The following is a 26,222-nucleotide window of genomic DNA, read 5'->3' as shown; positions in this document are numbered from 1 at the left end:
CTAGTCCACTCGAGTCCATCCTCTTGAATGAACAGACAACGGCATCAATAGTATCCGCTCTGCATCATCTGTTTCCATGGCGATGGGCGGCTCATTCCTTTGTTGTTCTTCTCTCTCATCCTGCAGCTTTACCAGGGGACCAACTAGCGACCGCTGAGATCGACCCGCAGACAAACGAAGACGCGCACGCACGACGTTCGCTTCCAGTTCCTCCACCCCCGATCGCCCCACGTCCGGCAGCCATGTCGGGGAAGGAGCGCAGCCCGCGCCACCGGCCCTGGTCCGTCTACCGGGCCAACACCTTCGATCTCTCCGCCGAGATGATGGGGCTGACGCTGGCAGGTAACCAACTTTTCTGCTCCACGCATTTTGGAAATGACCGACCTGTCTTTCAAATAAGTGACTCTTCTGTCTGTTCTTTCTGCCTCTTTCATCTTTTTAGGCAACAGTCAGGATCCAGACGAGCCTGTGCTGGAGTTCAGTCTGGGTATATGTATATGTATATATGTATATATATATATATATATATATATATATATATATATATATTTGATATCAAGTATATGAATGGGAGTTGTATTATGGATATTTGTGTGTCTTTGGAAGCACAATTTTGGAAGCAATTTATTCCCCTAACTTTTGCAAAAAAAAACCATTTAAATCCTCAAGTTACATGGATTTAGATGAAAACTCCAGTCTTAGAGTTGTGTCCAAGATATGATATGGGGTTTTACCAACTCAATGTTTGAACACCGTCTACAAAAACTTGGTGTCTTAAGTTTACAGAGTGTGCAGGGTTTTGTGGGAAAAAAAAAAAAAAGGATTGGAAAGAATTAGTTCCATATTCAGAGCAACTTATAAAACCTTATAAAATAACTCTGGTATTTCATGATGCAGATATTCTCACTCACCTTTAATGGGGGGAAGTGAAAGGTGGAAAGAAAGCTCTTTAAACAGAATGGCACATTCTTACAGAAGTTTGAGAAATGTGATTTATATTAAGTTGGCAAAAGTTTAAATCATTGGTTGTTATTTTATATCAGCTTTTGTGTTATATTACAAAAAAATGTCTAAACTTGGTACATGATAACACTGCAACATTGAAAGAAAACAATTAGGTATATAGCAGAAATGTCACTTACTTTACTAAATCAAAGTGGCTCTTTATTTCTGGCAGTAGATAACCATAAAAAACCCAATTGTCACTCATCCTTCCTAAAATCCAGGATGAGTGATCGTAATCTCCCCCCTCGTCTCGCCCCTCACCCCTGCAGCCTGCAGTGAGCTGGTCACCCCGGCTCTGGACCGGAAGCCCACCAGCTTCGTGGCAGTCAGCTGCACCACCCCGCCGCAGGCCTTCTGGACCAAGCACGCTCAGACCGAGATCATCGAGGTACTTTTATATCTGTGCCTCTCTGTTTTCCCATGGGTCTTCTCTCTGCCTTGTAAATAATATATATATATATATATTTTAAAAATCATCTCCTCTAACCCCAGGGCACCAGTAACCCCATCTACCTGAGCAGCATCGCCTTTTTCCAGGACTCTCTGATCACCCAGCAGACGCAGGTGAAGCTCTCCGTGTACGATGTGAAGGACCGCTCCCAGGGCACAGTGAGTACATTTTAAAAAAACATTTAAAACACATTCAATTCCCCAAGTGCATGTCAGAAGTTGTGTGCGTGTGTGTCTTTTTCGTTCATAATTTTGCGCGCGCGTGTGTGTGTGTGTGTGTGTGTGCAACAGATGTATATGCTAGGGTCAGCCATGTTTTCTGTGAAGGAGCTGCTCCAGGATAAGCACCACAGACTGCACCTCACTCTCAGGTAAATTCAATTATAAAACTCTCATAATTTACTCCAAATTGTTGTTCTTGCTCTGATTTGTATTATTATTAATCTTCTTGGCGTCTTTCGGGGCTAAATGTGAATCTGAAACACGGCAACCGCCGTACACACGGACATGGTTGAGGTCCCGTTAGAAGACGTCTCGTTCGTTACAGACGTCTTGTCATCTGAGTTTGATCAATGTCGATGTACATTTGGAGCACAAATTTGTGAAAAGTCACTGGATGCAAATGACTTCCGTGACAAAACTTGGACTTATATGACTCGGACTGATGTCACAAAACGGCCCCGCTCCTGGAACGAATCAAATCGCGCCGATGTTCTAAAACTTCCGGTTGGATGGTGGAGCCGGTCGGGAGTTTGTGGAGTAAGACGCTTTGTGACATCATTATCCAGTCCACAATAAATGTGCAGGTTGTGGTTCCAAACGTCCATTTCCGTCATTCGTGGTGCGTGGTAGAGATGCGACGGTATGAAATTTCATAGTACGCTACGGTATCTACCAAAATACTGTGGTATACAGTATTTCACGTTATTGATTAAAGAAACACACATGGTAAAGCCTCTTGACGCCACGCGGCAAAGGAAGGCGCTTGTCGGGGCTTTCAAATTGGGAAATGGGAAAGGCTTATGGTTCAGAACCGTGGTTGCTTGATACCGCAGTACACCTTAAAAAGATACTGTGGTCCCTGGTGCGTGTTGGAGGCTCTGTCGTCGTTACAAACTGCCTCAGCTGATGCTGCGGTCAATGGAAACTCGGAAAGTTGAACCCGTTTTAGAAGTAATGCTGATGTAAAGACAAACGACTGCACAAACTGATGCTACGTTCCATGGGAACTTGAAAATTTGTAATTGGTGTCGATAACTGACCCTGTGTATTGCTGCCTGCAGCTATAGTTATTATTTTTATTGTTGTTATTGTTTTTGTTGTTATTATAAAAATGTTTTATTGGATATAATATATTGGATATATAATTGGGATCCTGAACTTCCATGATGTCACGTGTCAGGTCAGCAGAGAACGAGCGCGTGGGAAACGTCACCATCATCGCCTGGCAAATAGAGGAGAAACGGGAGCAGCGGGCCCCTGTTGCTAGGTTACAGCGGGGAGACACCGTGAATGGGCGGGTGAGTGATAAAGCAAAGGATTAATGACCGAAACCATGGATAGTTGCATATGAATCTGTGTATCTGTACATATCCATGGTTGGAACATCCTTTAATGAATAAAAAAATGTTTTCTAACTGTGTTAGAGCCCTCAGCTCAGCAGGCATTCAGATTGAAAGCTTTTTATTGTTCTTGATTTAGAAGTAAAAATTGTGCGAATGTCTACGCTGCAGACTGATGCATACCATTTGGGGTGATACCTGAAACTAGAAGTATTTCCAGAGCATCTACTTTTTGAGATCACTTTTAGAAACTTCAGTTGCACCAATTCCCTTTTTGCTGGGCGCCCTCTTAAAACCTCCTTAAGGTAATATTCAATGATTTTTGGATATTGATCTTTATTTTGGACTTCATGCTGTCAATCCATACTGTACATATTATTTGAGGATTTGATCGAGATGGATTAACATAAAATAATATTTATTGGCAACAATAACATCACAGGTAGGCAATAAGGATGAAAAGTTCGGAACCACCTTTTTTAACACGTATAACACTTGTTTTTTATTTCCTTTACAACATGCATTTTGGTTTGTAATGGTCTTCCTACCTTGATCCATTTAACAAAACATGGTTGTATTGTTATCATGCCCTTAAAGGACCATAGAGGTGTCAAATTGAGTTTTAGCCCGTCTCAGCGCACATGACAAGACCCCCAACCATTTACGTGCGGATATCTCATATCATTTTGATCTTTTAACATTATCTTTATTTTCGGGTGTTGGAAAATTCAAACCATACAGTATGGTTAGAAACTTCCCTTGAAATGTGTGTGTGTGTGTGTGTGTGTGTGTGTGTGTGTGTGTGTGTGTGCTTGCGTGCGTGCATGCGTGTGTGTGTTCATCAGATGGTGCTCCCGGTTGACGAGAGCCTGACTGAGTCCATGGCCATTAAATCCAAGTCTGCGTCTCTATGTAAAGACACTCTGTTAAAAGCCGGTGAGTGTGTCAGCTCAATTTAAACTCCAGGCCCATCTCCCTACATGTTGACGCGTTGAAGTGATTTCTTCATATATGATCTCGGGTTACTTGTTCCAGTGTTTGGAGGCGTGATGTCCCGGATGTACCGCTTCCCCACCACGGACGGAAACCACCTGCGGATCCTGGAGCAGATGGCTGAGAGCGTCCTGTCCCTTCACATACCCCGGCAGTTTGTCAAACTGCTGCTGGAGGAGGACGCAGTCAGGTGAGCCGTGAGGTTCCCCAATATTTATGGAGGTGTGTATGTGTGCGTGTTTGCGGGTGCACGTGTTTCAAGGGCACCAGAGAATGGCTGTAGCTTGGCTGAGCTGAGGACCGGTTCTTTAAAGACCATAATTTGGCTTCAGTATGAGTATTAATGGAATTTGTCATTGACCTCTAGAATTTTCTATCCTGTTTAATGGCTTTTTATGTCATTTAGAATTATGGGCTTGAGAATTGATGGTCCCTGAGCTGGTATTATCATTGGTATAATTATCTGTACATTGCTTTTATCCAGTTTCATTCCCCTTTTTGGTTTCCCATAACGTCATTTTAATTCTAGGAAGCTGAAGCTAATTTTACTGTGGAGTCACTCTGTATGAGACGGTCTTAACTGTACTGTATTTGGTGTGTTTCCACAGGGTGTGTGAGCTAGAGGAGCTGGGTGAACTGTCTCCATGTTGGGAGAACCTACGCAGGGAGATCATCACCCAGTACCAGACCATAATCCTCACGTACCAGGAGACCATCAGTGACCTGCACGAATATAAGGGTCAGCACCATTTATAACTCATATAGGTCTAAGAACAATAACTTCCGTGTCCCCTCTCCGTCCCGTTTTAACCCACTAGATAACCATTTATCCTCTGTCTCTGCCACCAGGTCCATCATTTAAGTCAAGTACCTTGAAAGCGGAGAAGAAGTTGGAGTTCATCCCCACGAACCTGCATGTCCAGAGAATGAGGGTTCAGGGGGAGTCTGGCTACGGTAGGTGATGTGTCCATAAGTCTGCCTTGTGAAGGGACTAATAAAATTATACATTTTACTATATTACTGTCTTCTTTCCCCTACTCTCAGACCGGACGTATGACGTAGTGACCATCGGGGCACCCGCAGCGCATCATCAGGGCTTTAAAAGCTGCGGCCTCAGGAAGATGCTCCAGAAACTAGAGGAAGCCCGGAAACAGTGAGCAGAGCCATGACAGCTCTATGAAGCCGGGAATTCTGGGTCTCGAGACACTGCCTTTTTTTTACCCTTCTTTCACCCCCTCTCTCTATATCTCTCTCCCTCACACAGCGCTGGCTCGGGCAGCAAGGCGGCGGCAGCCTTCCCTCCTCAGGACGTGGTGCGAGCCAAGGAGCTGATCGGTCAGATTAATACCCTGAAGACCCAGGTGTGTTACTACACCGAGCGTCTGTCCCGTGCTGCCAAGGACCGCTCAGCCAACGCTCTGGAGAGGACCCTGGCCATCCTGACAGAAAAGGTGGGTCCAGGCTCGTTATTCTGTTGGGGTTTAAAATCCATTATTAATGGAATTTAGCTTGCCACTCCCATTGTGTTTAAAAATAATAATGCACATACATCGCATTCAAATCTCATTCACATTCTGCTGATGCTGCATCTTGCATGACAAAAGAAAAGCACAAACATCCTGCACACACTAATCTAATCTTACGAATGGCTTCACTCTCTCTCCCGTTCTTCCTGCTCCAGACCCGTCAGCTTGTGACGGTGTGCGACTGCAAGCTGCTGTCGTCGGCCATCTTGGCCCTCGCCGCCGCCCGCCCAGAGTTCTCCCAGCAGCAGGGCCCTCCCTCGCCCTCTTCGTCCTCCCTCTCACCCTCCTCTTGCTCCCCGTCCCGCTCCCCCTCGCACGGACCCATCTCTCCCTCTCGCAGGGGCCCCTCGCCCTCTCGACACACTGCACTGCCGCTGCCGCCGCCACCAGAGGGGGGCGAGGGGGGGAAAAACAAGCGCGCCTCCATGCAAGCCGACTGGCACGAGGAGGAGTGGGTAAGGGGCCGCGGCCGATCTGTCTTGGTTCTGTTCCTCCAAAGTGTGGACGCTCGTGTTTCACGGCCCGTATGTGCGCAGGGAAAGGTTTGGCTGAACGTGGACAAGAGCCTGGAGTGTGTGATCCAGAGGATAGCCCGGCTCCTACAGAGGAAACAGATGGAGAGCGACAGCAGCTCCGAAGACGTCTTCCTGCTCGCCAACGAAGAGTCCGGCAGCATGGCCAAGAAAGGTATGCTGTGTGCAGACATGCAGGGAATTTCTTCATCAGTTTCCAATTTATGACCATCATATACTGTTATATGGTCATTCAAGAATCCTGTTCGAAAAGGTCGTGGGTTTATTGGAATGTTTTCATGTCATGAGATATCCATAGCAACCCGGGAACTTTCTCGATACATACAAGTTACAAGATACGAGAAACGAAACTATCATCGTCATCATCATCATCATCATCATCATCATCATCGTCATCGTCATCATCATTCTTTCACCCGAGTTCTGCATGTGCTTTACATCCCTTTGTTCAGAATTGTAGGTTCATTCCTATAATAACGTGCTTCATCCATATTGTGGTGCCATTATCTTTTCTACATCAATCCTGCAAATAATGATGTACTATTTCAAAAGTCAGTTTTGTTTTCTGTTTTGTAAAATGTTATTTTTCACATTTTTCCCTTCTCTCATCTTTAGACAGCCCAGAAGTGGAGAAAACCTCCCCAGGTAAGAGATGTGTTACAGGCTGGATGTGGCTAAAGCCTATTTCACATATATTTCCCGGTAAATTACTGATAATCTTGCAAGCACCGCTAGTTATTTTCATTATTCACACATGCAGCTACATTCAGGATTTCCATCTTGCGTCTTTTCACACATGCCATGGCAATGCCGGAATAGAAGGGGCAAGGGACAGTCCAGCAGCTGACGATAATGTAACACTTACTGTATGGATGCCCACCACCATAAAACTCAACAGAAAAAGAAGAAGATGGGGCAAAGCTGGATGTACGTGTACGCGGCGGAAGACGTCTCATATTATTTTCAGGAACATGGCAGACAAAGAGCTGTTTTTGTCAGGTGCCAATGTTCTTATGATTTCAATATTCAACAAGTTTGCGAGACAAGTAATGTTTTTTCGCTGTCTACTTGAATCAGAAACACCTGAAAACGTTTTCCGGAGACTTTTCAGCTTACTTAAGACTACTTAAGGTTTTCCGCCTCATTATGCTGCGCTCACGCAGAATTCCTGTTGTTTTGACGTACTCTACAGCATCTTTACAGTAACTGTTCCAGACAGCTGCCTATCAATTTCACCCTCTGCACTCATTGAGAGGAGCTCCCTTACTTCTAAATCTCTCCAGTTCCAGACATTCTTGAAAAAAGGAGCTTGTTTGCAAACAAAATAACTCGTATTGCTTGTTAGTTATCAAATCACCCGTGAAAGCATTAGCAAGGCAACCGCAAACAAGTCGCGGACTCAAATACTTAATCAGCGAAGTCTTGTGATTGGTTCACTCGCTCCATGTGAAAGCGTCTTTTGTCGGACGGACGTAACCCTTTATGTGCATGTCCCTGCAATGTTACTGCTTCCATTCACAGCACAGCCGTACCGTAATTATTCCTGAAGTGTAATGAGGTCGTGAGGTGGGAAATTGGCGGATTTCCCTGAATATCGATCCCTGCTCTCATTCACGCATGACCCCATGCAGGAAAGGTTCCTGAACATTTCAAGGATAGACTGCATGTGTAACAAGGGCCTTACATATTGCACCTTTTTGGGTGTTAAAGGGGGTTTCTTTCCTAATCAAGATCTTTGCTCGCCAAATACCCAAAACACAAATAAATATTGTTAAAAGCACACAAGTCTAACTTTGGCTCTGTCTCCAGGTGAGTGGAGTGAGGCCCTGTACCCGCTCCTCACCACGCTGACAGACTGCGTGAATCTGATGAGCGACAAGGCCAAGAAGTCCATGGTGTTCCTGCTGATGCAGGACAGTGCGCCCACCATCGGCCTGAGCCTCACGCTGCAGTACCGCCGGGACGTGGTCTTCTGCCAGACGGTGGGTCGGCCAGCTGGGCGGGAAAACACACGGGGACACTCACCAGCTGTCTGGTTATTTAAAAAAAATTATAATAATAGAATATAATAAAAAATACAATGAAATAAAAAACATAAAACGTAGTCCCCAGTGCTAGGTATTCACAATCACAATCACTATTTGTTTATTGGTCCAAGTTTGGTGCTTTTCTGTACAGACAATAAGTATAAAAAGAATAAGAAAATATACTGAATATACAAAATGTGGATCTATTCACAGGATAAATTACATTAAAAGGCTATGGCAGGGAGTCAAGCAACAGTATCACTGCTATTATTGCCTGTTATAAAGATAAATATAGATGGATATTTTTGTAGTGTCCAGGATGACTAGATTTATATTTACAATAACACAGGTATGGATAACAATGGATGTATGGATATTGAGATGTTATTTCCAAATGATCACAGTGTCTATAATCTAAGTTATTACAATGTTATCACAATATTATTACAGTGTATTGCACAGTTATTGGTATTGGCAGCGGTTTCCCCATTCAGACTCACTTCAATTCATCTTATTGATACCTAGTTCTCAATTTGGAAACTGTTGTTGGATCCAGGTAGGATTAAGTGCGTCTCGCGTCTTCTAGCCTCTGCGATACCAAGCCCAAGTCTTTACACAATGAACTGATGAGTTGTTGTGATCGCAGCTCACGGCGCTGATCTGCGGCTTCACCATCAAACTGAGGAACTCTCTGTGCGACGGCGGCTTTCTCAGGCAGCTGCACACCATCGGCCTCCTGGTGCAGTACGAGGGTCTCCTCAGCACCTACGGTAATTTTTTTTTTTTTTGCTGATACGCCAGGTCCGATGTCATTTTCTCATGCCCTACTGTGGGAGTATTCATCATTCGATTGTGTTTCTTTAAGGGGAGGAGCTGGCCATGCTGGAGGACATGAGCGTCGGCGTGACAGACCTGAGGAACGTGACCTTCAAGGTCACCCAGGCCACGTCGGCGTTCGGCCCGGACATGCTGCCGGTGATCACCGGCAACAGGAACGGTTTCAACGTCAGGGTTCCGCTGCCGGGGGCCATGTTCGACACGCTGCCACGGGAGATTCAGAACGGGATGCTGCTGCGCGTGCAGCCCGTCCTTTTCAACGTCGGCATCAACGAACAGCAGACTCTGGCTGAGAAGTGAGTCACCAGGCAAGGTTTAAAAAAAAGAGGGGGTTGAAAGTGCAGTGCAGAGCAAAGTTGAGGAAAATGAGTCAGAACGGCATTATATCAAGGAGGACGAGGATAGAGTGGTGAATAACAGGAGGAAGATGAAGTAGAGGAAAGTAACCCTAACCCTAAAATTAGCAATTGTGATTTATCTGATTGAATGGGTGAGACAGCCCTAGCGGCAGATGCAGGCTATAGTGTCTTAGATGCAGAAGTCTGTAAACAGTTAGAAATTAAAACGAAAAAAAATTAAAAATTGGGTCAAAACAGTGGGTTAAAATGGGTCAAATCAGAATCAGGCGTTTTTGGCCAAGTACACTCACACATACAGTACAAGTAATTTCACTGTGGTTTTCAATGACTCCTCGTACTTTACAGGATAACAGTAAAGCAAAATTTAAAAATCTATATATATATATATTTTTTTTTACACAAAACTATGTACATTAAACATATAAATAAAAATATAAAAAACATAAAAACAAATATATTTTAGCGTGTGTGCAACAGGCAAGCGGCAGTGAGGTAGAATGGCCAAACGTAGAGGACTATAAATATTGATTGAATTCTTGAATGAATACAGTGGTTGAATGAATGTGCAGGTATGGATCATTGGGTGCTATGGGACACAGTTAACTGTTCATGAGGGAAACAGTGAGAATGTGTAGGCCTAGTAGACCAAACCATGAAGGCATCTTGTCATGCAGTTAGGCTATATTAAACATGGTTATAAAGAAAGAAATAATAATAATGACGTCACACTTTAAGATTTGGTTGGCAGCCCCCCTGACTGTAAAGACTCTATCCGAACACCAGTCCATGTGTCTCCAGGTTTGGAGACACGTCGCTGCAGGAGGTGATCAACATGGAGAATGTGGCTCGTCTCAGCTCCTACTACGACCAGTTCAAAGAGGTTTTGCCGGAGGACTGTGAGTATATTTAGCCTGGGAATTAAAAACATCCTTAATAATATCTCACTCCCTCTGTGTGCAAGATCTGACTCTTCACTCTTTGTGCAATATCTGACTCTTCAATCTGTGTCCTCAGGCCTGCCCCGCTCCCGCAGTACCGCCGGCCTATCGGAGCTGCTCAAGCAGTTGAGCCAGAATGTTAATGCCAGGAAAAACAAGAACGTGGAGATTCTTTGGCAAGCGGCCGAGGTAAGGCACTCCGAGCATCGTATGTCCACTTTTTTTTTTTTTTTTTTCAAGTGAGGTCGGGTGCAGGACATTTGAATTGGGTTGCTTAATCAAATTGTAGAATTTCTTTCGCGGTCTTTTAAAATTATATTCCTATCCACAGTAAGTAATAAAAAGTCCGGCCACATGAGGGAGCTTGTTGGCTTTAGCTACTTTATTGACCAACAACCTTACATGACGGAGCTCTGTCAGCAAAATAAAAATTACATATCCTATAAACTGACTGCACATATTGGGCCTTATTTATCAACACATACATACATATACACACACACACACACACACACACACACACACACACACACACACACACACACATACTGTCTATAAGTAATGCATAAACTTGTGATATATCAAATATGTCTTTGTTACAATATAGTCTGGTGAACCCAAATGCAGGACACAACAGAGGCTCAGGAGTAGGTGCAAGGATAAAGTGTTCTTCAACACTTTATCCGGGGGTCAAAACCAGGGGAACAGTCAAAAGGCAAACTTATCTGCAAGAAATCAGGGTCCAGGGAATAAGGCAGAGAATCGACACAAGACAAGTGCAGAGTGAATGGGGAACAGGTTAAATACAAGAGCAGTGACGAGGAAGGTGAAGACAGGTGATGAGATTGCAGAATGGGGACAGATGTGCAGTGGCAGGGATGTGGAACCGCAGTCAGACAGAGGGAGCTAGAGAGGGACAGAGGGAGCTGGAGAGGGACAGAGGGAGCTGGAGAGAGAGGGGGAGCCCGAGGGAGCCAGATAACAAACAGGCACAGGTCAGGATCCTGACAGTCTTGTGAATTCTAAATGGCTCCTTTACCTTTTCAAGCTACAATTTGGCTTTACAAAGTGGCTATGAAAAATTGTGGTGGAAAATATTCATTTACGCACAGATTTGTGCTTCTCGCGGTTTGTAGGTACGCGCCCATTGTTAATTGGGCTCCGATGGTTAAACAGATGATAGAAACCTTTCTGTTACTTCGCCCCAAACTGCGGTCGCAGGCGTGTCGGCGTCTGAACGGCGTGCGTTTTACAAGCTGCAAGAGCGCCAAGGACCGGACAGCCATGTCGCTCACCCTGGAGCAATGTCAGATTCTGCAGCAGGAGCACGCCCTGGCCCCGCAGGTCTTCTACCAGGCCCTGGACTGCATGCGCAGGTCAGCCGCCATGTTGAACCCTCATCAAATATTATCACTTGGCACCGTGGAGTACTCCATTCTAATTGGTCAATAGCAGTAATCAGCTGTCAGCTATTATTGAATAATGACAGCTGTCTGTTAATAATGACTGCTGCTCTAGGCATGTTAGTTATCAAATTATTTAAAATCAGTATTCTATCTCAATGTATTATTTTATTTAGTAAGCAGCCGTGTATAGCCAGCTGGTCGTTTGTGCAAAATAACCCCCTTCTGAGTGATGCGATCCCCCTGTCGGGGGTTAGTTTGCGTAATGACCGACCGGCTCCGCATTATCCCATTTATATTTGACGGTTGAATTGATTCTTCCTTGATCCTCTGCTCTCCCCCTCCCCCATTCCATCCGTAGTGAGGGCTGCAGAAGAGAGAACACCATGAAGAACGTGGGATGTCGTAAATATGCCTTTAACTCGCTCCAACTGAAGTCCTTTCCCAAGCAGTACCGTCCACCCGAGGGGACGTACGGGAAAGTAGAGACCTAAACTGTTCACTGCCTCACCCGTGTTCGAGAGGGATCTGCCGGACGAGGGGGATGGAAGCGATAGCAACACACAAAACAAACGAAAATACAAAACACAAAACACAAAACACAAAACGGACACCCCTCTTTGTTTTTGTGCTTAGTCACTGTTTTATAAGGTCAATGTCAAAGTGGCAGTACTATAATGTAGATTGTTTTATAGCAGTGTCCCTCTCCTATGCCTCTGATTTAAATCAATGTGTTTTCCATCCTGTGTCCTGATGACGATCAACACATAGGATGAACCATTGAAAGTTGTAGCTTTCTTTATTACATTGTAAGCAGTGTAGAAACACCAGCGTTGCCGTATCAGTCATAGCAACAGGAAGCTTGTCAGCAGGTATGGATTTAGGTCTTTTCGACTTTACTCTAAGGTACAGGTCTCATCTTTATAAAACAAGGGTTAATGACACACTATAGGATAGATGTGGTATTTATTTAATTATATATATATATATATATATATATATATATATATATATAAACATAGTTAATGATATTAATTATAGAAAAAAAACACCTAATGATAATAACAGTGACAGCTGATGTATTCTCATTAGATTTCTGTGGCGTGTTTTAAGCAGCCACACCTTTCTTTGGTCTAGGTAATTGGGGCCAGGGATCAGAGTTGATCATCGATCAACAGGTAAATCGCCCATCCATACACACACGCAGAAAGCCTCTAACATGACATGTGTCCATCTTGCTACGTCTTGCCAATCTCTGAAATAAACTGGTGTGTTTGCAACAGCTCTGCCTCAGTCTCTGTGTCTGAAAAATGCCACCCGGGTGCCGTGTGGCAGGCGGAACTGCCACAGTGGCGCCCGAAGAGGGACACAGGCAGAGATGTTTACAATTTATTGCAGAGAGTGGCAAGATGTAATAAGCCGGGAGATGATGGACACATCTCATGATAGAGGCTCTCCCCCGAGCAACAGGCGTACAGCCACCTCTGATCCGGGGCCCAATTACCTCGACCCAAGAGAGGTGTGGCTGCTTAAACCACACCACAATTTGCAAAGTATTTTTGTTTTGTTTCATCTTCTGGTGGTCATGCAGTCAATTCTCTGCATTAAAGAAGATAGTTAAAAGTCACTGCAGTTATCTTGGTTCGTTTAAGAGCTTTTAGCAAATAATTTCTCTCCCCTGTCTCCCTCTCGCTTCCCCTCTTTCTTGCTCTGTCTGTCTAGTAAGCGCAGACCTAACGGATCTTTCACAAAACTCAATTCTGATCGATACGCTCATAATGGCTTCCTGACATTCCAATATTCCTGACACCAAAAGTTTTCAAATAACATCTGGGTTGTTTTTTTTTCAGTCAGTTCAAATGTAATATATTACATTATTCTATCACCATATGGATTATTCATTTAAGTGCAGGTTTACACTGCATGTTTTCTTCACTGTGCTTGAGTAAAAAAAAATAAACTAGAAACAAAGTGTGAAAAGACCGTTTAAAATCAGGACTTGGAATATAATTATGTATGATTTCCAGAAAGATGTTCAAGGATGTTAATTAAGTTAACATGCATGTAGATAATGAGCACACATATTGCTTTATAATATACCTGCACAGAGCATATTGAACAAATGTTTCTAAATTAAGTTGAATATTGAATTGCATTATTGTCACCTCACTGGCAACTGTTGTCAACTATCCAACAAATGGCCAATGTATGTAATTGTAAATTGCCAACAGACAGTGGATTTTATTTTGGAAATGTTATTATTTTGCTTAAAACAGTTTATGCTGATGTACTGAAGATGTTGCCAAAAGCTGCCACAGTTTATTCCCTTGATTATAACTATGTTAGGTAATGTATGACCCTTTTCTGATCGGCTTATGGCTGGAGTTGCAATTGAGTTGACCTGGATGGTGGATATGCCCCCACTCTCAGCGGTGTCTGAAATGCAAACTTGTGAAATAATTAATAAAAGGTATTCAATGTAAACAAACAACGTTATAACTCTAAATTAGGTCTTCTGTTCACAAACTTAAAGAAACAGATTGGTCAAGCTTTTGTTTATCTTCAAGAACAATGACCAAGGCCTGGTTTTATTACATTGATTGAGAAACTAACCCGGTCTTTCGCTTTTTTGTGCTCATTTTCATGAAAATTAATCTATTGAGTCGTCTCCCAGAGCACAATTATTTTTTTGTGCTACACAGAGAAAAATTTGAACAAATGCATTTCAATTTTGAAATTTCCTATGAATTGGGGGGGGGGGGGGGGGGGCATGGGTGTATTAAAATTTTAAACGCATGGGTTTAAATGTAGTTATTTCTAGCACAAATAAAGCGAGATACTGCTTTGCTTTTTTGTGCTCATAGTCACAAAAATGTATCTATTGAATGTATTTGTGGGGAGGGAGAAGGAGTCTTTCTGGCAGTGGGGCGCCGACATGGCAAGAATTGTATTAATAAGCATAAACAAATCTGGAAAAAGCTTGCTGGCAAAAATGGGAACATAAAATAAAAGGAACAATCAGAGTCCAGGTTTCTCCTCGGTCGCGGTCTGGTCTGCAGGCGTTTCAGCGTCCTGCATCACGGGATGCCCACTGCAAGACAAAACAACACATAAGAATATTCTCCCAGCCAGGTCCGACCAATCAGCGCTAATGCGGCTGATTAGGCGGACCGGGTACAGCTGGGCCACGGCAGGAAGAAGCAGCCAGTGCCGTCATCTGCAGACCATGACTGTACCATGCCCCCTCGTCTGCTTCATACCCAGGCCGGGGAACCGTCCAGCCATGTAATTATTGCCATGTCACTGTGAATAATTACGTCATCTAAGTAGGTGGCGGCATATGGATCAGACCCGGTCCATGAGTCTCTGAAAGGTTGCTGGGGCCTCGAACAGCCCGTTACAAATGGGTATAACCTGTGTGGATGGAGGACTGTCGACTCTGGCGACAATCATAAAAAGATCTAGCCGTACCTAACCGGTCAAGGAGTTGGTCGACTCGGAGTATCAAATACGCACCGTCTTCACCTTTCAGTAGGCCACACAGAAGCGGCCGACCCATCGGGCTTACATACCAGCATGATGGAACTACACCTATCACTTGTAGTCTCCTCTATCACCCCCTTGGCGTTTATGTTAAGGTGGGTGGTATGGCCAGGAGTGTACTTTCACCCCCTGGGTCCTCTCCACATGGTGAATGAGGGATGTGCAGCCTGGCAGGGGGGAGAAGACGTCAGAAAACTTCTCTGGTCCGGCGAGAGATGGTTACTGGAAAGGGCCGGGGTGGGATCGGTCATCTTTGGAACCTCCGGCCCCAACTCATCCCCTTGATCACCCTGGTGGCTAGGGCCACGGACACCCGTTCCTCCCACTCCTTTCGGAGGTTAAGGTGATAAATCTGAGTCATCCCCCCCTCCGACCACACAACCTCATAATCTACCTCCCCAACCCACCATGTGACCACGAAGGGCCCTTGCCACTTCGTGAGTAAATTATAGCTGGACATAGGGAGCAATATTAACACTTTGTCTCACGGTGCAAATTGCCTGAGCCGAGCCTCTCTGTCATAAAACCAGCACTGATGTTCTGGAGCCTGGACCATCGCCTGAGAAGAGCCAGAGTCCAGCAAAGCCTGATGTCTACTCCCTTGTACTCTTACCGGTATGTTGTACTGTAGGTCCCTTTACAACTGGTGCATTGGCCCGGTGGACCAGCAGCACGACCCACCTGTCCAACCTCCATCATGGCGCAGTCTCGTCCAACATGGTCGGGTCGCCCACAGCACCAGCCCCCCTGCCCACGCCTTTCAGCAGCTGTCTGTGGGCCCGAGGCAGCACCGCCCTGAGAGCTAATGGTGGACAGAGAGGGGACAGCACGGGAAGGGGAGACAGTGTCCCATTGCGCAACAGGACCCGGCTGGTAGATGTCAGCACTCCCCTGGGCTGGCTGGAGGGGAACCCTGCGGGAAAGACCAGGGGCATCCCGCGACAACTGTGAGCGCGGTGTAGCCCCAGCTGTTCCCCTCCAGGCCACTGGGAGAGTCGGGCTGAATCCCGTTTGGGTCCTGGGGGTGGACGCAGCGGTCCAGCGGACATTCTCTTCCCGGGTGCAGGGACGGCACGGGGGTTCCTGGTAAAGCCTGCATGGCTCCAGGGGCCAAACGTGGGGATGGTCCTCATGCCGGCTACCAGTTGGTGGTGGCAGGCCAGCTGCCAGTCGAGGTATGGACCAGCCCCACCTCCTCCCTATGGCGCTCCTGTGTCCCAGAGATGGCGGTGGTACTGTGGTGGCGCCTCCTGGCGCAGGGCCCCTTTAGGCGGTGTAGAGCCGGGACCGGTCCGCTTCTCCTGGGAGACAAAGAAGAGGGAGCCCCGCGGCATGGGCTGGGAGGTTTACCACCCACGGTGGGTGCGCCCCATCCTCCCGGGAGCTCACACTGGCAATGATGCGCTCCAGCTGGCATTGGTCGAAGTCCCACTTGTCCTCCAGCTTAGCGAGGGCTTCTGCAGCTGGCAGATCGGTGTTGCTGGCAGTCGGGCATCGACATGGCGAGAGTTTTATTATTAATCATAAACAAAAAAGCTTGCTGGTCGAAATGGGAACATAAAATAAAAGGAAAAGTCTGAGTTTCCTTCCGGTCGCGGTCTGGTCCGCAGGTGTTTCATTGTTCTGCACCACGCGATCCCCACTGCAAGACAAACAACACATAAGAAAACTCTCCCAGCCGGGTCCGACCGATCAACGCTAATGAGGCTGAGCGAGCAGACCCAGTACAGCTGTGCCGCGGCGGGAAGCCTGGCTTCACCACGCCCCCTTGTCTGTCACAGTATTAAATTCAAGATTTAGCGAGAACATGTATATACGGTCATACCCTCACTATGAATTTCATTCATAGATACAATTTAACTGTATATATGTCAGCGTTTATTTATGATATACTGTACATGTAGCTTGCATGAGCACCTTGCTGAAAATTTGAATGAACCCACCAGTCAGTGCGGTAATCATCTCCACCAATCAGAGACGTCACTGGTACACTTTAGGATTATGGGTAGTGTAGTACTGTTCCATGACATTGAATAAAACATGTTTTTCTTGAAGCAAGGTCGATATCATACTGACTTGTGGCTAGTACAGGAGCAAAAACGAACTGTATATATACTATATATATATATATGTATACAATTCCACAATATTTAATCCGATTCAGAATATGATTGCAATAAAAAGCTAAAATCATTGAAAAAAAAGTTTTTGTTGCGATATTTTTTGTTGAGCACTACAAACTTGCAGCCTTTGGAATGCACTGTGTCTTTAAGAAGGCGTGGCGGAAGCGGAAGAGTGCGATTTGTACGTTTCTATGGCGCTATGTGTGGGGCGTCTTATGGCCAGTTATTGTTGGCGGTAAGTGTGTGAGATGTACTGTTATATAACTGTTTACTTCATCCCTCACGCAGTCAGATAGAAAATAAGCTGGTTATCTTGGTTCTATTCTCAAGCGGTTGATGTACTTACTGAGTCCAGGCTTTGATTGAACGTCAGATCGGTCTCGCGTTCATTAAAAACCGCGGAGCCTTTTAAAGGTGTTTTTTTTTGTTGTTGTTTTTTTTTTTATGAACACGGGACGAGCGTAATCGATTTGATCCACCATTGTTTGTGGTCAAAGGTGGACGTCCACATCTGACAGACATTTGCACCAGTTTACAAAACGACGAACTTTCCGTTCACTGCAACGTCCCACACGGTCAGGCGCCACTACAGGTGGGTCTTCCCGTTATTCATTCATGCGACTTGACCTAACTTGACTTGTCTGTCTGTCTGTCTCTCTGCTCGTCTGTCTACTTATCTAGCTATCTATCTCTTTGTCTGTTTGTCTATCTATCTACCCGTCTGTCCTCAGAAATGTGAGCACTGGGTTATTAAAAAATAATAAAACAAAAAACAAAAATTGAAATAAAAAATGAATTAAAGATGCCAGAGAAATGTAAAAATAAATCCAGCATGGTTGTCCTGAAATAGATACTTAGAATAGTAGATGGCAATGAGATGAATTCTATCTATCTATCTATCTATCTATCTATCTATCTATCTATAAAAAAAAAAAATATATATATATATATATATATATATTTGTAGAGGAGGGGGAATTGGTGTGTTCTGTCAGCGAGTGTCTGTTGCCTCCAGGGTCCAGGATGAACAGGAGGCTGCTGGTGGACGTGGACTGTGGGGTGGACGATGCCCAGGCCATCATGCTGGCCCTGGCCGCCCCCAACGTGGAGGTACTGGGCATCACCTGTGTGCACGGAAACACCGACGTGGAGAGCGTGTGCAGAAACACCCTGCGTGTTCTGAAAGCCTGCCACAGACTAGAGGTACGGCCGCATCGCTTTTTACTTCATTTGTTGTGTGTGCTTATGCAACCGAGTTGAGAACCGATGCGGAGTTTCTTTTGGCTGTCTGCAGGAGATTGAATTCAAATTCCAGGAGTGTCACTGTTTTCCGACATCAGTGGGCAATGTTATGAAAACATCATGTGATGAGCTGCGAGAGCCGTCCACCGTTACATTGTTTCCGCTGATACACGGCGAGAGGCCAAACTGCAGGAACTAGTTCAGTTAAAAAAGTTAAAATTTAAGCTCTGGCAGCTGCTATGTGCTGTTCGTTGCAGATTGCAACATTTCAAATACTAACCAACAGGGAAACTTTTTGTTCTGGACAAGTTGTGCTTATGATCATTTGGTCTGCAAATACCACACTGATCCTCAGCAAACTGACTTTTCTAATTTAGATTTCCATCTTATCTCAGCTCATAATATTTAGATTTTCCATGAATTGCAGATCAAAGAATGTATTTGTTTCCTTTAGTTTGACTGACATCTGTGTCTAAGATTCCAGTATTCAAAGGGGCTGCAAAGCCCCTCCTTGGGAAGGTCATTAATGCGGGACACTTCCATGGGCTGGATGGACTGGGAGATGCCCCAGACCCCGATGCCCCTGGTTTGGACATGGTCCAGAAGGAGGGGGCGACATCGGCTATTATCCGGATTGTGAATGAGAACCCCGGAGAGGTGGGTGATACCAGCGTGACAGCGCTATGGAGGTTTGTGTACACTCCTTTAATGCAGGCATTTGTGTCTGCCAGGTTTCCCTGGTTGCCACAGCACCGCTCACCAATCTGGCTCTGGCTGTGAGGCTGGATCCATCCCTACCGAGCAAAATCAGGAGTCTCTACATCATGGGAGGAAACACTGAATGTTGGTACAAATGTTTTTTAACGAGTGACTTAAATTTGAGTTAACCCAAGTTGCATTTAGGTTTCATGCCGTGTTCATCTTATATCTTAAGCCCGAGGGAACTCAACGGCTTGTGCAGAGTTTAATTTTGCAGCAGACCCAGAAGCTGCATACATTGTGCTAAATGACTACCAGTGCCCCACTTACTTGGCGTGCTGGGAGTTCACCTGCTACAGCAAACTGTCCTGGGTAAGGGTTCCTCCCACCACAGAACCATAAACACTGCAAAGTTACGTCTTTGATTCCAGATGCATTCCATGCTACAATAGAATGACTGTCTTCCATCTGTATCGCAGGAATTCTGTGATGCCTGGTTGGCTCAGGACACTGAGAAAGCCCGCTTCATGGAACGCATCTCCCGCCACAGCATCGAGGCGTCAATGAGCGAACGCATCCAAAAAGAGCTTGTTGCTGGAACAGGTTTCATTTCATGCGACTCCTATGCAATGGCAGCTGCCGTTGATGATGCGTTCATCATCGAGAGTGACCACTATCCTGTAAGTGTCGAGCTGACGGGCACGCACACCAGAGGAATGATGATATTGGATACCATAGACTTATTGAAGAAGACTCATAAGGCCTTCATCATGAAGAAGGTGGACTTAGAAAAGTTCAAGCAGATGTTGATGGATGCTTTGAAATGATACGTTTAGCTTTCAGTGTCTTGTCTTCAAGATGTTGGTCCTAGCATATCTGTTTAACAGTTCGTCTCCATAGTCTAAGACTAACATTTTGACCACTACTTAAAATTGTACTACCTTATATAACATCAACATTAATTTCACCGTGTCTTTCTACACATGTAATAATGGTGCATTATCACAACCAAGTTGAAATGATTTTGTGAAAAATAAATAAAAATTCATGTTAACTTATTTATTTTCCACAACACACAAGCACAGTCATTGATCAAATAAACAACGCGTTAAGCTTTTTCATTTGTAGTCATTCAAGGAGTGGGACTGGACGTCCCAAGATGAGCATGAAATCCCAGCCATTGCCCGATTGCAACCAGGACGAATAGTGCCCTTGGAATTCAACTCGCAAAACTATTATTTACAATTTCAAGTCTGGCTTAGACTTGGCGACGGGGCAGAACCAGCACTAAAAACGAAAAAAGATCAGGATGCTCCTTCAATATCCTTTTCTTCCACGGAATCTCGACCTTGTATCCAGCTGTCGAGAATAGGAGACGTTTGTTAGATCACAGAGGCATGGGAAAAACATTGGACAACACAATGCATGATAAGGCTATTTAAAAAAAAAAAAAAAAAAAAGTTAACATTAAAGTAACGAACAAAATGGACATAGGCTGGAGCCTTCTGTATTCTCGATTAGTGAGATCCGTGTTCTGAATTGTAAGAGTGCTCGTAAACCACACGAGGCATTTGATCGTTCTGAGTCGTGGACTTCTCATGGAAACGGCGGCTCTCTTGAATCTTTAAAATGCTTCATCAGCTCGGATATCCAGCCATGACTACACCGCCCTCGCCGTGGTTCGGCTCTGGTTGTACATAGCAGGCGCCACCCACTCACCATTGACCTCTTGCACTCAAAAAAGGATGTTTGCAGGGCTTTGCAGTGACCTTCCTTTAGGCACTGGCTGGGCATTTTCCCCTCCTGGTAAAACGAGAAGCCATTAAATACACCGAAGTCGTTTAGATATTAGTTGATTGTCTTCTCTTTCAATTGCGCGGGGAGGGGTTTAATATCATTTTAAGACGTTTATCGTGCGGAGTCCCGACTGAAACCGAGCGCTCACCTTTACAACGCAGTCGTGTTGGAGGAGACACGCCTTGAAGTCTTCTCGTATTCCCGCACAAGCTCTGCCATCTTCCTCCTTGTCCTCGTAGTACTTCGGCATTTTAAATACTACCTCGACTCCAATCGACCCAGGTCACAGTTGCTTCCATCAGCGACGGCAGCTTCGGCTGTCCGCCATGTTTGTTTTGGAAAAGCATGATGGGAAAACGGAAGTGTGTGTGCGAGAGAGAGCGCTGCAAGCCGGGAAATGTAGTCGTCGCCTGTATTGCGGTAACGCTGTGGCGTGACAGCGCAGATCTGTTTGGTGTTTTACAGGCACCGGCATTTAATTTTTATTTTGACAAATTAGTAACACTATTGATTGATAACAATTTTGCAAAACGTTTTCGAAGGCAAGTTGGAATAAAACTGAAGACACGTATTGCAAGTAAGTAGTGTATATTTGTAACACGGCGGAGGTGAGTATTAGGTAGAAATAGAGCAGGTTATGAACTGGATGACCCACAACTGGCCTTTTGTTCCTTTTTTTTTTAACAAAAACAAACATGGATGACTCAAATCAGACAGAATTCTTTTGTTGAACGTAAGGCCTCATCAATTAAAGACTATTTAATGAAGAACCAATATACTGTATAATATAAACCTGACATCTGAAAGGATCTGTAGACACCCTGTTTCATAACAGACCACAGGTCTTTAATTGGTAGTTGTACATGTCGCTCTTTTAAATGACATTAAAAGCCTTAAGCAGAGGGTGGGGGAAAAAAAGAATGTGGCGTGATAATCGTCTTTGTAAGTAATGATAACACCATATTAAAATGAATGACACTGTTTTAAAGCAGTTTGAAAAGGCAGACTGATGGAGCTGTGGCAAAGAAATGGCCATGAACTGTATCAACTGTATCATTTATTTCAAAGATGTCCATGAAAATACATGTCAAAATCATTAGAGGCAGACATACACATATGTACGCGATGAAGGCACATGAACTGATGGATGGAGGCTTGTCAGGGAGGGGAAATTCCTTTCTGGGTTGTTTTTTTTTTTATCCTCAACCTAATAAGACTGTATTTTGCCTTATTTTGGTGCATTTAATATCAAGTTTTAATCCAAAAGGACCAGGATCAGAAGCCAATTAATAGATGCACAAAAGCCCAAACGGTGATTCTACCCTGGAGTGCGTCCCTGCTCTTCCTTCGCCCAGTGCCAAGGAACCAAGCTGTGTTGGTGGCAGAGAGGAACCAGAGCCACTCGCACATGTGAAACACAGCATGGCTGGCTTGAGCGGTGGTGGAAGGACCCCCTCTCTGTCCAAACGTGATTTAGAAATCATTCGCGTGCGACAGCAGGTTGAAACATCCCAACAGGCCTGATCGATCAGAGACAGATCGCGCATCAAATTATCTCTGAATGAGCGTTCAATCCGAAGGCACTTCCACTGGACCCCCGCACAAACCACTCGCATCCAAAATGAGAATGAACTTGAACCAAAACAAAAAATATATATATATATATTTTGTTTTTCTACAAACATGGCTGCACAACAAGCATGTTCTCTCGTAAAGCGGCATGGTTTTACTGTGAAGCAAGACAGCAAGGAAATAAAGATGGACAATGGTCATTATTTATATATATATAGAGAACACTATGAAACCTCAAATCATCTACAAGCACTCCGCAATGAAATGGCACATGTTCAAAAAATATAAATATATATATATATATATAGTCAAAAGTCAGTAGTCAAAATATCCTGTCCACTCACAATGACAAATCTTATTGGACAAAATAAATCATATGGCAAAAAGGGAAGTTAGGAGGAGTCAACAAAGGTTAAATAATCGTATTTAACTAGTGCAGTGACAGAGGTGCGATAAAACAATTCAGTGCAAACCGTGAGCCCAGCCTCCTGCTAAATGACACCGTTTTAAAGTGTAACACCTCTCTGTGCAGACCAGACACACGCCTCGGATACCGGGGGGTCCACTTTCGCACCCCGTGCCGGGGTCCAGAAGCCGTACAATATGTGACAAATGTGCATTTTTTTTTTTACCGTTTATCGTCACTGCACTCGGCCAGAACCAAGGCAAACAAAGGAGGGGACTGGAATAATGCTGCCAAGGCCTTTTCACAAGGACCTGAACGTAAGGCACGTTTTCTGCCAACCTTAAGAGGGGACAGATCCAGAACTGCTTTTCCAAGTACGTTGGTAAATCTTGACCATTTAGTTTATTGTGTCCAATGGATTGTTGTTCAGCTATTTACAGTAAAATGTTGCTGGGGGTGTTTTAGAAAAAAAGCCGACCGAGCCAGCAAAGCAAACAAATTACAAGTAGCTGTAAGAAAAAAAAAAAAGAGGGCCGCATCGGCAGTTTTGAAGAGGAAAAAAAAAAAAATAATAATAACTTTCATAAACAACAAAACATACTCTAAGCTACCATAAACTTTTTTTATAGAATAAAAAATATATATATTGACCTCTTGTACAAATTAAAGATTTATTTCAAATAAATTAAATCACCTTCATAGATCGTCAGAGTTGTAATAATCTATCAATGTAACAATATATAATCCTTCAGAGAGAATGACGTCAAGGCCGTGTCTGATTTTTTTTTTCACTGTAAATGGTAACAGGAGGTCAAAGCACCCCGTGAAGAGAGATGTGAAAACTATGCAGCTTTCTTCCGTTTATCCTTGATTTGAGGGGTTGGGAATATCTCCAAAGAATGTAGCCTGGAGTCAAATTGGCAAAAGTTGGGAATGGGAACGTTTAGATTTTTTTTTTTCGGGAGGGGGGGGCTATCACATTCTTTTTTTTTTTTGTGGGCTGGTTTTGAGGAAATTCACATATTCCATATCAGATTAAGCAAACCAGCCAGGCTATAAGGGGGCTTGATCATAGGGGGCTTTGCTGTGGAATCCGTTTTGGTGCAATGCCCAAGTTAGCCCGTAGATCGCAGCACAGAGCAACAGAAACATATCAGCCAGCACAGTATCATCAGCAGCCAGTTGATTTGTTCTTCCGAGATTGACTCGTATGATTTGTTAACGTCCGCGCCTATGATGTCCGAGCGGGGTCTAAAACTGCTGAGCAACGAAGCCATTTCAAGACCCAGAGCACAGGAATAGATTACTTCAGGCACCTGGCTATTTGTCTTTGTACAGTAGTATTCACATTCACACAAAATGAAGAGAATGACACTGAAGGAGGGCTGCGGCATTGGGGATAGGAGGAGGGGAAAAAAAACAAAAAAAAAACAGGGTATGACAGGAAGAGGACAGGAACATCGCCGGAGGGGAGAAGGATCGCTATCATTCATCAGGAAAGCTCAGAGGAGATGCTCTAGTGGGGTGTGATGATGTCACCGCTGGTTGCTAGGCGCCAGTGGACCTGTGTTAGCAGTCGAGGAGATTTCGGGGCCCCAGGGGCCGTGATTGATGCGCGCCCCCCCCATAGTCAGTTATCCCGCTATCCTCTTTATATGGATCTGTAGAGAAAAAGAGCGCAGAGCACATATTAGCATTATTGGATGGAGACACGGAGATGGGATGGCGGTGACACAGGACGTACTGAGCTAGTGTGAGGCGCGACGTGGCTTACCTCACTGAGGATGGCCCACACGGCCGAGTTTTTGAGAACGGAGAGCCGTAGGGCCACTATAGGGTTGAAGATGGGATCCACTGCTCCTTCTGCTACACCCTTCTCAAATTGACCTGGAGAGAGAGAGAGGGGTGAAAAACACAATCTACACACACGCACACACACTTTGCTGACTGGGGAGCATTCAGAATAGTACACAGAAAACAGCAGTCAACAGGGAGAAAAGAGAAAAAGCTGAGCCTTAAAAGCTAACCAAACAAGGTGTCAATGTCCAACGAGCGTATTAAAAGGCAGAAGGAAGGAAAATGAAACAAAACGAGCAAAAAAAGATTGTGAAACATCGGGTGAATCCAGGAAGGATCCACAGAGCAGCCTTGCCGTTCAGTGTGTGTGACAGCTTGTTTGCAGATATCAACTTGAGCCACAACACAGAGTGTAATGTGACCACGCCATCGATACGTCTCCTCGCAGGGTGCCCGAGCGTGGTCGGAACCTTCCGCGCCTCTCACCTATTCTGTAGAAGCGGTCTTCAGTTCGCCTGTATTTCTCTTTGGTCTTCAGGCCGCTTTCCTAAAATAGGAACAGCAACACCGTCATTTGACACGGAACATTGGAATGGAGGTGACACGACCGGCTACGGCGACGTCGCCCGATCCGCCGCCGCGCCGCCGCCACGATCCAATCAATAATCAATCCATACACTTCGTACGCACGAGCCGCTGATCGATAACGCGACCCGACACAGTTGGGAACAACCTCGACGCCGTTCATCCCGACAGCGTCGAGGGGTGAGACTGTGCGCGTGTGGTGCAGTGCCTGTTGCGGTTCCTCACCGAAAGGGGCAGGATTTCCACAGTGGTGTTCTCGATCCGGTCCCCTGGGTGCTCCTGGTTCCCACTGCGGAACAGGAACCTGCGGACCAATTAAGCGCGCACACACGCACGCACGCACACACGCACGCACGCACACACCTCGTTATTCATAGTCAGTGGACTGTCCAGAATCCACTCTCTTCTTAATACAAAAAAACAACACATTATTGCTCGATACCCTGCTGCTGAAGAGCGATGATGACTGAAAGGACAAAGTACAAATAAGAAATGTTGAGGTGGAGCTCGCTTGGTATATAATCTGTTTGAAAAAACAATCTGGCAACAGGAAGGATGCCGGAGGGAAAGGGGGGGGGCTGAGAGAGAGAGAGAGAGAGAGAGAGAGAGAGAGAGAGAGAGAGAGAGAGAGAGAGAGAGAGAGAGAGAGAGAGAGAGAGAGAGAGAGAGAGAGAGAGAGAGAGAGAGAGAGAGAGAGAGAGAGAGAGAGAGAGAGAGAGAGAGAGAGAGAGAGTAAATTGTCCCATCTCTTCAAACCAACTGATGATGTAATCTGCTCTTTTATCGCCACATCAAGAGGCCTCACGAAGAGCCAATGTGACTCCA

General features: G+C 45.0%; 4 protein-coding genes across 6 annotated transcripts in view; 2 read left to right on the top strand and 2 right to left on the bottom strand.

Moving 5' to 3' along the window:
• Positions 1-242: 242 nt before the first annotated feature.
• inpp4aa (inositol polyphosphate-4-phosphatase type I Aa) lies at positions 243-12,127 on the top strand (the record flags this gene model as incomplete). 3 transcript variants are annotated; one of them, XM_080019574.1, is made up of 22 exons in its annotated part: positions 243-342; positions 443-487; positions 1,275-1,393; positions 1,498-1,614; positions 1,747-1,826; positions 2,858-2,975; positions 3,863-3,953; positions 4,053-4,200; positions 4,619-4,749; positions 4,860-4,964; positions 5,055-5,163; positions 5,275-5,461; positions 5,692-5,991; positions 6,073-6,223; positions 6,685-6,714; positions 7,879-8,051; positions 8,743-8,866; positions 8,962-9,229; positions 10,091-10,188; positions 10,307-10,419; positions 11,452-11,606; positions 11,995-12,127. In XM_080019574.1, 22 exons carry the CDS (start codon positions 243-245, stop codon positions 12,125-12,127), a joined length of 2,895 nt encoding a protein of 964 aa, XP_079875700.1. The 3 variants fall into 3 exon arrangements, with proteins under 3 accessions (XP_079875700.1, XP_079875699.1, XP_079875698.1); XM_080019573.1 differs by having other exon boundaries at positions 6,073-6,230; positions 6,689-6,714; XM_080019572.1 differs by having other exon boundaries at positions 6,073-6,232.
• A 5,344-nt stretch (positions 12,128-17,471) lies between these two features.
• Positions 17,472-20,298, top strand: LOC307243657 (inosine-uridine preferring nucleoside hydrolase). Its single transcript, XM_080018546.1, has 7 exons — positions 17,472-17,534; positions 17,797-17,891; positions 18,315-18,502; positions 19,019-19,198; positions 19,273-19,384; positions 19,476-19,612; positions 19,720-20,298. The coding sequence occupies exons 1-7, from the start codon at positions 17,491-17,493 to the stop codon at positions 20,065-20,067; spliced, it is 1,104 nt and encodes a 367-aa protein (XP_079874672.1). The 5' UTR covers positions 17,472-17,490; the 3' UTR covers positions 20,068-20,298.
• On the bottom strand, positions 20,285-21,370 carry coa5 (cytochrome C oxidase assembly factor 5). The gene is made up of 3 exons (XM_080018547.1): positions 21,186-21,370; positions 20,960-21,043; positions 20,285-20,599 (listed from the first exon to the last, which is right to left on the bottom strand). The coding sequence occupies exons 1-3, from the start codon at positions 21,285-21,287 to the stop codon at positions 20,558-20,560; spliced, it is 228 nt and encodes a 75-aa protein (XP_079874673.1). The 5' UTR covers positions 21,288-21,370; the 3' UTR covers positions 20,285-20,557.
• A 707-nt stretch (positions 21,371-22,077) lies between these two features.
• Positions 22,078-26,222, bottom strand: part of mgat4a (alpha-1,3-mannosyl-glycoprotein 4-beta-N-acetylglucosaminyltransferase A) — a 37,515-nt gene continuing 33,370 nt past the window's right edge. Inside the window, exons 13-16 of the mRNA XM_080019579.1 lie at positions 25,623-25,701; positions 25,299-25,359; positions 24,790-24,902; positions 22,078-24,676 (exon numbers count right to left, since the gene is read on the bottom strand). Coding sequence (XP_079875705.1) covers positions 24,650-24,676; positions 24,790-24,902; positions 25,299-25,359; positions 25,623-25,701 — 280 coding nt within the window. The 3' untranslated portion in view covers positions 22,078-24,649. The remainder of the gene's footprint in view (positions 24,677-24,789; positions 24,903-25,298; positions 25,360-25,622; positions 25,702-26,222) is intronic.

Source organism: Zeus faber (genome assembly GCF_960531495.2).
Source record: "Zeus faber genome assembly, chromosome: 18".
NCBI classification, from domain to species: Eukaryota; Metazoa; Chordata; class Actinopteri; order Zeiformes; family Zeidae; genus Zeus; species Zeus faber.
This window is presented reverse-complemented; position numbering and strand designations above follow the sequence as displayed.

What these genes read in the sequence shown, in the direction of transcription:
- LOC307243657 (XM_080018546.1), top strand. Translation starts at nt 17,491, where the DNA reads ATGGCGCTATGTGTGGGGCGTCTTATGGCCAGTTATTGTTGGCG. An exon ending in ATGGCCAGTTATTGTTGGCG is followed by an intron (nt 17,535 to 17,796) that starts GTAAGTGTGTGA and finishes TTGTGGTCAAAG; the next exon opens with GTGGACGTCCACATCTGACA. An exon ending in TGAATGAGAACCCCGGAGAG is followed by an intron (nt 19,199 to 19,272) that starts GTGGGTGATACC and finishes TGTGTCTGCCAG; the next exon opens with GTTTCCCTGGTTGCCACAGC.
- coa5 (XM_080018547.1), bottom strand. Translation starts at nt 21,287, where the DNA reads ATGCCGAAGTACTACGAGGACAAGGAGGAAGATGGCAGAGCTTGTGCG. An exon ending in AACACGACTGCGTTGTAAAG is followed by an intron (nt 21,044 to 21,185) that starts GTGAGCGCTCGG and finishes TCGTTTTACCAG; the next exon opens with GAGGGGAAAATGCCCAGCCA. An exon ending in TTGAGTGCAAGAGGTCAATG is followed by an intron (nt 20,600 to 20,959) that starts GTGAGTGGGTGG and finishes TATTCTCGACAG; the next exon opens with CTGGATACAAGGTCGAGATT.